Source organism: Polypterus senegalus, chromosome 17 (assembly GCF_016835505.1).
Source record: "Polypterus senegalus isolate Bchr_013 chromosome 17, ASM1683550v1, whole genome shotgun sequence".
Lineage (NCBI taxonomy): Eukaryota > Metazoa > Chordata > Cladistia > Polypteriformes > Polypteridae > Polypterus > Polypterus senegalus.
The window spans coordinates 83166214-83178666 of NC_053170.1; the positions used below are offsets into that span (position 1 = coordinate 83166214).

Sequence of the window (12453 nt, forward strand, 5' to 3'; positions counted from 1 at the left end):
TCCACCTGCTGGTCACATTTGGCACTGCAAGGAATCGCTTGCTGTTCCTTCCAGTCGCCACTCTATTCGTTTATTGGTTCGAAATCCCCAGCAAAAAGTAATGACTGGGCATCAGAAAATCTGTTTGGACCCAGTGATCCAAATGAGAAGGAGATTTAACACCTCAATGTGCACCTTGCCCATGCAAGAATTTCCGTTGGAAGCCCCTGCCCCTTCTCCCATGGCACACTTGACGCCCACCTCCCTTTGTAGCGCACACGTGGCACCTGCTGCATTTCTTGGCACTGCTCAGCGAGACTAAACAGTTTATTATAGTCGAGCGTTGCCTCATCCTGAGGATTCAGTTAAAAGTGGGACGACTGCCTCTCCGAGGGGACATTTTAGTCTCGTCAGTATTTACATAAGCTGTAAGGTCCCAGGGAATCGGGAAGTAACTGTAGAGTCACGTAGTTGAAGGGGAAACCCTGAAAAAAAACTTTTAAGGATCTGGAGGAGATATTGGGGGACCTTGACTACTGGCTGAACAAACGGGCTTGATGGAGTAATTGGTCTTCACTCGTTTGTCAGTTGTCTTAAGCTCTAAAATAGAGAGATTTGATGGGCGACTAACAGTGTGAGAAGATTCAGCCGCACTAAACTCCCTGACAGGTCAGGCAGTGGTCAACAGATCAGGACCTCCGCAACAGCTGAAGCCACCAGCAGAGGGCCTTATTATCAGTGTTTCTCAACCACTGGGATCGCTACCGTTTAAAATGGTGGTGGGTTGTGAAGTAGTCCACGGGGGTCGCTGTGCCGATAATCGTGCTTGATCTGATGATCGACAAAAAGTGGGACGTGATGCCAGAAAAGCTGAAAACAACTGCCTTAGATGAATGTTTCTCCAATATGCCAGTAAAACAGGCTGACTGCTGGACACTCTGCTCAGCTTTAATGGACATGATAGACCTAAAGCTTCAGGTAGAATGCTCTGTGTAAGAAAGGTCAGAGCCAACTATGCTTTCTTAGAAGGTTGGTGTCCTTCAACATCTGAAATAAGATGCTGCAGATGTTCTATCAGACGTTTGTGATGAGCGCCCTCTTCTACACGGTGGTGTGCTGGGGAGGCAGCATAAAGAAGAGGGACACCTCAAACCTGGACAAACTAGTGAGGAAGGCAGGCTCTATTGTAGGAATAAAGCTGGACAGTTTGACATCTGTGGCAGAGCGATGGGCGCTGAGCAGGCTTCTGTCAGTCATGGAGAATCCACTGCATCCACTGAACAGCATCATCTCCAGACAGAGGAGCAGCTTCAGCGACAGACAGACTGATGTCACCTTCCTGCTCCACTGACAGACTGAGGAGACCCCACACTATGCGACTCTTCAATTCCACCTGGGGGGGTAAACGTTAACATTATACAAAGTTATTGTCTGTTTTTACCTGCATTTTTATTACTCTTTAATTTAATATTGTTTTTTGTATCAGTATACTGCTGCTGGATTATGTGAATTTCCCCTTGGGATTAATAAAGTATCTGTCTAATCTAATCTCTAATCTAATCTATCTAGTTCTGTTGATCCCTAGGCAGGGCTGACCAACTGATCCACTACCAGCCTCCTAGAAAATGCTGTCCTGCTGCTCTAAAGCTGACTAATTGGTCCAAACCAGCCATCTTTAACATGCTGTTCTACTTCTCCAGCACTGCCCGACTGGTCTAACAGCAGCAGCATGTTGGGCAACACTGAGCATCTGGTCCAACCTGTCCAGATAAAGCTGCCCAAATGGTCCAATGCAGTTCATCCATCCATTTTCTAACCCGCTGAATCCGAACACAGGGTCACGGGGGCTGCTGGAGCCAATCCCAGCCAACACAGGGCACAAGGCAGGAACCAATCCTGGGCAGGGTGCCAACCCACCGCAGGACACACACAAACACACCCACACACCAAGCACACACTAGGGCCAATTTAGAATCGCCAACCAATACAGTTCTCCATTTGTAAATCAGCAGGTGCTGGGACACCTAAATGAATGGCGGTGCGGTGATAGCAGCAATGTGGGACGTCAATTACATCATCAGCCCAATAAATACAGGGAGCCTCACGTGTGGGTATACATGACCAGCCCTCGATCCCTTCGGATCCGTTTATGTCAGCATCCACACCCACTGCGCCAGAAGCGGAACTACACTGACCTCCTGACCTGATGACGTGTGTCGATTTGCTTAGTTTCCGCGTTTATTTTTTAACATCAGCCAATCAAAAAACAGAGAGATGTAACAATTACAAGGAGGGCCGTTTCGGGAGTTAGGCAGTCCTGACCACTAGATGGCGCGTTACTGCAGCCCCATGTAGAGATTTCTGTCTTTATTTTGTTTAGAAAAACACAAAGAAATTTTTCTGTTGTGAGTCCTAATATCGCCTGCACTGTCTGCACGATGCATAGAAACTTCTGTTGCCCAAAAACGGCCCTGGGCGATGCGACATTATTTAAACAATTCAGACCGACGAACACTCGGACTCAAAGCGAATGTCCGATTCTGTTGATTTATATTATTTAAGCATACTAGTGATGTTCGGTCTGACGGCCTACACAGTCCGACAACGACACGAACAACAACACTGATGAGGATGATGATGCCAATAATAATAATCCTCAAACTGTACAATTGAAGAGACAGACATGGCGAAATAAAATATAAACGATCAGAACGGTAACATGTATGTAGCTCTTGAGTGAATTGCTAAAAGCTGATTTAACCCAAACTATGATCGTCTCCCAAATAGGCATAAGTTATAACTTGTGTTCAAACTTAGCAAATATCGTCCTCTGTTGCTCATCACCATTTGTGAGATTCGCTGAAGAAGTTGTACGTTTCTTTAGAGAGGTGGATTGCGTTAATTGCAAACACGAACATACGATAGATTGGAATTGTGGGTAAATATTCTTATTTAAAGATAATCATTTTATTCTTGGTTTTACTGAATGTTTTCATTATGTTAAGTTTTCAGTTTATTTTATTTATTTAAATGCCATATATATATATATATATATATATATATATGTTACGATACTGTATTAATTAAAATAATTTTTTTTATGTCACCATCATCAAAAGGCACACATGTATCTGGTGGTTTAAATAGATAATTATAGAATCAAACCGTCTGATTATGTTTTAATTTTTTTCACAGAAACGTTAAAAGCAATAAATAAAACCTATTACTACAACCCGATTCCCACTTATTTTCTGTAATGGCGCCCCTCAAGAGCCCATTGTGTCTGAGACAATCTTATAAACAGACGTTGGTATAATTCGACATTCTCAGATTGTGAATTCGAGCTCCTAAATACTGAATCTCACTCTCCCCAGGTCTCAGTGTGCAGGTCTGGCAGTGATGGTTCCTCTCAAAGCAAAGGGGGTATCAGGGTGCCATTTACAACTTTGCCCAGGGCAGCACAAATCCTAGAGCCGGCTCTGGTAACAAGGCTACTTGTATGAAGTTTAAATAAAGTCTGTGCAATAACCGTTGGCTAAGTCAACATTATGGAAAAAATATTTGCATAGATTTTGGGGTCACAGAGTACATTTGGAGGTCCCTGAGCACAAAGAGCTCAAAATAAGCTAACCACAGCTGAGCTCCAGCAGAGACCGAGTGCTGGGTCTAATATTAACCCTAGACAAGGTTGACTATCTAGTCCAATATTGACAGCCCCCTTTACCAGGCTGTCCAGGTAATCTGGTTCTGTCTCTGTCAGACTACCAAGCAATGCCAGCTGGTTCAATCTCAGCCCCCTATAATTAAAGTTGTTCAACTGATCTAAAACCAGACCCTGGACAGAGTTGACCAATTGGCCCAGTACCCTTCATCTTTATCAAGCTTGTCCAGCACTCCCAGAGACAAAGCTTCCTAACTGATCCAGTGTCATCTCCTGAGTTAAGTTTTCTCGCTGGTCCAGCATCAGCTATCCAACTTGTCCAGCCCCGCAAAAAAAACACCACCTGGGCACAGCTGCTCAGTTGACCCAACAGCAGCCCCCTAGACAGAGCTGCTCAGTATGTCCCACACCAGGTTCCTAGACAAGGCAGCCCAGCGGCTCCAGCTATAGATCTTCCTTGTCCATTGTCCACTCCCTAGACAGAGCTACCCAACAGTAACCAAAACCCCTCCAGGTCCCAAATAAACATTCAGGTGGTCCAGTAGCAAACCCCAGACTGGTCCAATAATATCCCCTATAAACAGTCACATAATAAATCCTAAAGAAGGTGTCCAGAAGCCCACCTAAATGTCACAACCTCTAGGACAGCCCTGTCCAGCAGATTCAGTACCACACCTACAATATCAGTCCTTCTTCAAAAGATGCCCAACCTCCTAGACAATGCCACCCAACAGAAGCAAACCCCTCGTCAAGCTGCCCGCCTTGCAGATTATCAAGCCCCCAGAGGGCATAACCTGACTGGCCCAGCTTTAGATGCAAAGCTAACTGTCAAAATCCCTTGAAAAACCTGCCGGATCAGCTGAGCCTCATAGACAAAGCTGCCCAGCTGGTCCTGCCAGCGCCAGTCAGACAGAGTCGTCCAACTGGTTTGGTACCAAAGCACAGACAAAGCAGGTCATTGGGCCCAGTAACAAGTGCCCCCATAAGGCCGGTCAACCGGTCCTGTGACAATCCAAAGAGTTCATTCAAAGAAGAGCTGGATGACGTGGCTTAACCGTCAAAACGCAGGGTGAGTGGGTGCGCCAGTTAGTCCGGTGCCAACCCCCTCTATACAAAGCTGGCCAAGTGGAATGGAGCCATCCACCTCTGGCAGAGGAGCCTAATAGTAACAGAGGACGGAGCAGACCCTTAGATGACGCTGCCTGTTTCAGCTCCATAGATGGAGTAGCCCAAGTTGAGAAATCTGCCATGCTGGTCCAGAAGTGCCAAATGCCAGGGCAAGACACTAAAACTGAAGAGGTAGAAAAGCCTCTGGGTGCAGCTGTCCATCTGAAATACAGCAGTCCAAATGGCCGGCTCACTGGACCCTCGTCGAAACCCCCAGACAACAGCATCTCACCTGCCTACCCAGACCAGCCCGATGCCAACCTCCACACTGGCCCAGGATCAAACTCGATGTAAAGCAGACCAGTTGGCCCAGTGCCCTCTTCCTGATGAAGCTGTGCAAATGGCCTGCAGTGGACACTACGCACTAAAGCAGCCATGTTTTGCAGTGTCTGGAGCAGCACGTTGACCCGAGTGGACGTGTCAGCACTTGGCCTCCGTCTAAACTAATTAGCATATTTCAATGCCACGTGTCTAACACTCTTCTTGTTTGCCACCTTTCCACAGTGGGTGAGGCCAAGAACCTGATCCCCATGGACCCCAATGGACTTTCGGACCCGTACGTCAAACTGAAGTTAATTCCTGACCCCAAAAATGAAACCAAGCAGAAGACGAGGACGATCCGCTCTTCCCTGAACCCCCACTGGAACGAGTCCTTTACCTTGTAAGTTTCTCCAGCGCCATCTGGTGGACGCCTGTAGTGGCCCCCGGTCTGGCACAGTAGGCAGGGTGACATTTCAGAGTGCAGGGTCTCCATCCTGGAGGTGAGGGGGTGTTGAAGAAGGATCCACTGTTGCATTTGCCTTGCAGGGAAATCTAATGAAGTGCTCTTTACTTTGGCGTTGTGCGGGGGTGTGAAGGAGGACCCCGCTTTTGGCACGTCCACGTCAAATGGCGCCTATGCTGACCAGGCACAATAAATTCTCTGCCCTTCTCCTTTGTTCCTAGCAAACTGAAGCCTACAGACAAGGACCGTCGGCTCTCAATCGAGATCTGGGATTGGGACAGGACCACCCGGAACGACTTCATGGGCTCGATGTCCTTTGGCGTGTCTGAACTCATGAAGGCTCCTGCCTGCGGCTGGTAAGGCGCCCCACACCTTTCACTTTGACCCCCTGTGTTCCTTCCTGTTTGCTCTCAGATGTCTTTTGGCACTTCACTCATCCGCAGGCACTTCTTTCAACTGCATTACAGCACCTGGCAGATTGGAGGCACATCTACGACGTGGCAGCGTGAGCGACAACATGCAGTGTAGCTTTAGGAAGGAGTGGACTGGCAGTCAGATTACAGTCGTAGTAGGTGAGAACCCACCTGGTCCGTGTAGCTCGCGGCTAAGACATCCCAATCTAGTGCCTTGTAGGGCGCTGTGAGGATACCGCGTTGTGGTCCACATTGCCTTTCTACGTAGGAGGCCATGCGAAACAACACTCTGCATACAGCAGCTCCTTACAGACTGTCTGGACAGGCCTACTACAGAACATGTGGGATCGTAACATCGCGTTGTTGAAAGTGAATCAGCCTGCCAAGTGAACAACCCATAGAGGGGTTAGCTGGCTGCTATACAGAGTATAATATAGCGCCTTCCAGTCAAGAATAGATTGTCAAGAAATTCAACATTGGAGCTTGTGGATAGGACCACCAGATTACAGTTCAGCACATATATATGAATGTGGCACATTTTAGCACATACTGTTAGGTCCAGAAATATTTGGACAGAGACAACTTTTTTCTCATTTTGGTTCTGTACATTACCACAATGAATTTTAAATGAAACAACTCAGATGCAGTTGAAGTGCAGACTTTCAGCTTTAATTCAGTGGGGTGAACAAAAAGATTGCATAAAAATGTCAGGCAACTAAAACATTTTTTAACACAATCCCTTCATTCAAATTAAATAACTGGAAATAAAATGTTCATTTCTAATACTTGGTTGAAAACCCTTTGCTGGCAATGACAGCCTGTAGTCTTGAACTCATGGACATCACCAGATGCTGGGTTTCCTCCTTTTTAATGCTCTGCCAGGCCTTTACTGCAACGGCTTTCAGTTGCTGTTTGTTTGTGGGCCTTTCTGTCTGAAGTTTAGTCTTCAACAAGTGAAATGCATGCTCAATTGGGTTAAGATCAGGTGACTGACTTGGCCATTCAAGAATTTTCCACTTCTTTGCTTTAATAAACTCCTGGGTTGCTTTGGCTGTATGTTTTGGGTCATTGTCCATCTGTATCATGAAACGCCGCCCAATCATTTAGCTGGATTTGAGCAGACAGTATGTCTCTGAACACCTCAGAATTCATTCGGCTGCTTCTGTCCTGTGTCACATCATCAATAAACACTAGTGTCCCAGTGCCACTGGCAGCCATGCACACCCAAGCCATCACACTGCCCTCCACCGTGTTTTACAGATGATGTGCTATGCTTTGGATAATCGGCTGTTCCAAACCTTCTCCATACCTTTTTCTTGCCATCATTCTGGTAGAGGTTGATCTTGGTTTCATCTGTCCAAAGAATGTTTTTCCAGAACTGGCTTTTTTAGATGTTCTTTAGCAAAGTCCAATCTAGCCTTTCTATTCTTGAGGCTTATGAGTGGCTTGCACCTTGCAGTGCACCCTCTGTATTTACTTTCATGCAGTCTTCTCTTTATGGTAGACTTGGATATCGACACGCAGACCCCCTGGAGAGTGTTGTTCACTTGGTTGGCTGTTGTGAAGGGGTTTCTCTTCACCATGGAAATGATTCTGCGATCATCCACCACTGTTGTCTTCCGTGGACGCCCAGGTCTTTTGCTTGCTGAGTTCACCAGTGCTTGCTTTCTTTCTCAGGATGTACCAAACTGTAGATTTTGCCACTCGTAATATTGTAGCAATTTCTCAGATGGGTTTTTTCTGTTTTCACAGCTTAAGGATGGCTTCTTTCACCTGCATGGAGAGCTCCTTTGACCGCATGTTGTCTGTTCACAGCAAAATCTTCCACATGCAAGCACCACACCTCAAATCAACTCCAGGCCTTTTATCTGCTTAATTGATAAGACATAACGACGGACTCGAGCACACCTGCCCATGAAATAGCCTTTGAGTCAATTGTCCAGTTACTTTTGAGCCCCTGAAATAAAGGGACTGTGTTAAAAATACTTTAGTTGCCTCACATTTTTATGCAATCGTTTTGTTCAACCCACTGAATTAAAGCTGAAAGTCTGCACAACAACTGCATCTGAGTTGTTTCATTTCGTTTCATGATACAGATGGACAAGGACCCAAAACATACAGCCAAAGCAACCCAGGAGTTTATTAAAGCTAAGAAGTGGAAAATCCTTGAATGGCCAAGTCAGTCACCTGATCTTAACCCAATTGAGCAGGCATTTCACTTGTTGAAGACTAAACTTCAGACAGAAAGGCCCACAAACAAACAGCAACTGAAAGCCGTTGCAGTAAAGGCCTGGCAGAGCATTAAAAAGGAGGAAACCCAGCATCTGGTGATGTCCATGAGTTCAAGACTACAGGCTGTCATTGCCAGCAAAGGGTTTTCAACCAAGTATTAGAAATGAACATTTTATTTCCAGTTATTTAATTTGAATGAAGGGATTGTGTTAAAAAATGTTTTAGTTGCCTCACATTTTTATGCAATCTTTTTGTTCAACCCACTGAATTAAAGCTGAAAGTCTGCACTTCAACTGCATCGGAGTTGTTTCATTTCAAATTCATTGTGGTAATCTACAGAACCAAAATTAGAAAAAAGCTGTCTCTGTCCAAATATTTATATATATATGTGTATATAATACCTTGTTACAGTCCAGCACTTTCTGTAAATAGCACATACTGTATACATGTATATTGTATAGTCCATCTCATATGTATATATAGTGTCTTCTTTACAGTCCAACACATATACTGTATATCACATATATAGCACTGTCCCACATCTATATATATTACATAGTTTACTGTCAGATAACGCAACGAGTACGCGACACGTGTTTTGCCCTTATTTTGGGCTCATCAGGCGTACACACTCCACTGTTCCCCTCGCGGGGATCGAACCTCGGACGTCAGCATCAGAGACGAAGCCCCTTTACGCCACGGCATGTAGTTTGTTTATTTGACAGCCTGGAGATCGGAGTAATTACACTAATGGCATCCGTAGTCTGAGTCCTGATCTGATTGTATGGGTGGTTACCAACCGACTCAGAATACGGATGCTATGAATATATATATATATATATATATATATATATATATATATATATATATATATATATATATATATATATATATATATATAGCCTTTCTAAAGTTGAGCACATATGTAGCATACACACAGATAAATATCCAGCACATACTGTATGTATAGTGCCTTATTACACTCCATACATAGCACATATATATGCATATAGAACAGTCCAATGCATATACTGTATATAGTTCCTTGTTACAGTTCTGCATGTATACAGGACACACATACATATATAGCACAGTTAAGCACATGTACATTGCTTTGTTACAGCCCAACACATTTAAAACATGTATGTGTGTATAGTACTGTCCAGCACATATATAACACATACTGTATATGTAAAGAACACAGTCCAGCATACATGCATATACAGTAGTGACTTGTTACAGTCCAGCAAATATATGTGTATATAGTCAATCCAGTACATACATACATACATATATATAGCATTCCTTGTTACACTTCAGCACATATATTTTGCACATACATGTCTATATAGTACAGTTCAGTACACACACACACACATACATACACATGCATAGTGTGCGTTGTTACAGTTCAGCACATATTTAAGACAGCTGTATTTATATAGCACAGTCCAGCACATAGATGTAGTGCCTTGCTAGAGTCCTGCACATTGATAGCACTTATAAATGTATATAGCAGAGTCTAAATGTATACAGCATAGTCTAAGACATACTATATATATATATATATATATATATATATATATATATATATATATATATATACAGTATGTGTGTGTATATATATATAGTGCCTTGTTACAGTCCTGCACACATATAGTGTAGTACACACCTACATACACATCATAGACTGGAGTTCCCTTCTACGTAAAGAACCAAAGCATGCTGGGCTGGCATTCTGTATAATGCGTCTCACTGTAGCGCCTTGCAGATTGTGGAGCCCTGCTGCCCGATTCATGCCATCACAGTGTAAGCCCTGCTGACCATGCGTTCAAGTTCCATAAGGCGCCATTCCTTACCATCTGATGCTTCTTTGTTGGGTTGAACCTGGCTGCTTGGCACTCTTCCCCGTCCTCTGTGCCCTTTGCTTTGCACCCCCCTGTTAGACAGATAAGCCCTGACTCTACAAAGCAGTGACTAAGTGACCAGCTGAGAGAGTCGCGACTTTCTCCATCTTTAGGTACAAATTGCTGAACCAGGAGGAGGGCGAGTATTACAATGTGCCAATTCCGGACGCAGAGGATGGCAACGTGGAGCTCCGGCAGAAATTTGAGGTGAGAGCTCCATGAGCCATGCGTGCAACAAGAATGGGCTCCCTTCTCCCTTCGGGGCCTGAATGGTTTGATTGGTGGGCCTGCTAAGAGAAGTGTGACTGGGGTGGGTGTGGGTGAGGGGGGTCCCACCGAGAAAAGCTGGAAAGTTGAGCCTACCAGAACAGGGTCTGGGTGACATAACTGGGGAGCCTCTTCAGGAGTGTTGACTGGCTGAGCTGAGAAACACAAGAGCAGGTGACGGGCACTGGGAGGTGTTATTCAGGAAAGTGTGAGTGGGTTAATTTCTGGGAACAGGGAAAACTGGGTGGGCTCAGTGGAGGTCATCAAGGGGTGCCTCAAGTGGCACTGCCAGTGGGATGGTCCGCTGACACAGATAGTAACTAGGCGGGTGTTCGTGGATTTATTAACAATGGGGACCAGAGATGTTTTCTAAGGCTCTACTGTGAAGTCAAGAGTTCAGTGAGCCCACTAGTGGGCTCTATAAGGGGTGGAAGCAGTGGGACTGGGGAGCAGGGTGGGCTCAATGGTCAGAAAAGAAGGATTAGACAGATGAGCTTACTGGAGATTGGAGACACTTGGTGAACAACCTGGGACCACGGCAATGAGTGAGCTTACTGATCAAAACCAGGATTGTAGGATGGGGCTGGCTGGGGTACCTGCTAGACAGACAACCACTGAGAGGACTCAGTGAAGAGTACCCTTAAGAAACATCATGGCAGGGTGGGCTTGACTAATGAGTAGGCCTGATCAGTGAAGGTCTTGTTCAGAAGGAAAGGTTCGGTTGAGCCACTGGTTGAAAATTGGGGGCCACTGATCGATGGACTGCCTTCTAAGTCAACATGTGGATGGATGGATGGATGGACAGACAGATGAACGGACACTTAGCACTGAGAGAGAGGGGCTGCTGGATTTACTAAATGGTGTGCAGAGAGAATAGGGGGTGGGCTCTGATAGAGAGAACTGAGTGGAGGGCCCTTTGAGACGGTGTGGATTTGATAAGCCAGCTCTGAATGAGCTTTCTGGGCACTGGGTGGTGCCACTTATTAAGATGGACTCTCTGGAGCTGACAGACAGGGTGCATTGGGTTGATTTTTGTGAAAGTATAAGGTGGTCGGGTGGGTGGGTGCCCCCATTTTCACCCCTTTAGTAGCTCTGCTCCTTCATGTATAGAAGGTTCATTCCACAAGCACTGGCATTAGTGGAGCACGCAGTCAAGACCCACTGCAATGTTCAGTTGGGCGCCACTTGAGCTACGCAAAGCTGACCAGAAGAGCAGCCGTTTGTGTCCATTCATGTCCATAATGGAGTCTTGAACAGCAGACACTTGAATACAATAAAAGGGGAATAACGGGCAAGGGGGTGAAAGTATTTTATAGGCACTCTACACACAGCCTTGAATCACAGGAGTGGACCCCCTCCATGCTGAAATGTGCTCAGGTGACAGCCATCTTGGTGGTGCGTCCTCACTTGGAGCCACTGGACGTGAACTCCGAGCACACAGCGCAGTCGGATTAGCCAGTTGAACTGAAGGGGCTCGGGTGTTTAAGAAGGTTGTTCTGTAGTCTGAGGTCAAGTCCCGTTAGAACAGAGAGGTGTGTCATCCTGGCTGAGGTCCTGAGCAGAGACAGTAGCCATGTCTGTAGCAGTGTACGTGCAAATATAAAGTGTGTGTGTGGACATTTGAATCTGTTTGACCTTGATTATGTAAGTAAATTGACACGCATGTGGCAGTGCATATGAGGTGGGGCCCAAAGAATTCCCAGAATTGTTACAGAAAAAACGTTTTGTGGTCACCAGGGGGGAGCAGCAGGTCCCCGAACTCTCCAACACAGAGGCTCGGACACAAGTTTGCAAACCTAAAGGTTTTCTCACGAGGAAGAGTTTCCCACAGCACCACCTCAGTACCGTTTAAAGCACAGCAACACTTGGTCCGTTTCTCAGTCGTCTTCTCCTCTGCTCCTCCAGCAAGCTTTGTCCACCTCCTCTCGACTCTGGCCCCTCGAGTTGTGGCAGGAAGCTCCTTCTATGTAATACCCGGAAGCAATTTCGGTGTCCCGAAGCTGAGGCTCAGAAGCATTTCTGGGTGAGGTGGGGTTCACCAGTCCCTTCCCAATGCCCTCCTGATGGCAGCCACAGAACCCAACAGGGCTGATTAGGCAAACT

The 12453-nt window shown here is 45.7% G+C and overlaps 2 protein-coding genes across 2 annotated transcripts in view; both read left to right on the forward strand.

The window, feature by feature from the left end:
• The window catches only part of LOC120517211 (centrosomal protein of 112 kDa-like), a 196823-nt gene extending 191722 nt beyond the window's left edge, over positions 1-5101 (forward strand). Inside the window, exon 24 of the mRNA XM_039739378.1 lies at positions 4709-5101. Within this exon, the coding sequence (XP_039595312.1) occupies positions 4709-5101 (393 nt within the window). The remainder of the gene's footprint in view (positions 1-4708) is intronic.
• LOC120517149 (protein kinase C alpha type-like) overlaps positions 1-12453 on the forward strand; it is a 77183-nt gene that overhangs the window by 2792 nt on the left and 61938 nt on the right. The window contains exons 2-5 of the mRNA XM_039739300.1: positions 258-261; positions 5307-5468; positions 5753-5887; positions 10197-10290. Of these exons, the coding sequence (XP_039595234.1) occupies positions 5338-5468; positions 5753-5887; positions 10197-10290 (360 nt within the window). The 5' untranslated portion in view covers positions 258-261; positions 5307-5337. The remainder of the gene's footprint in view (positions 1-257; positions 262-5306; positions 5469-5752; positions 5888-10196; positions 10291-12453) is intronic.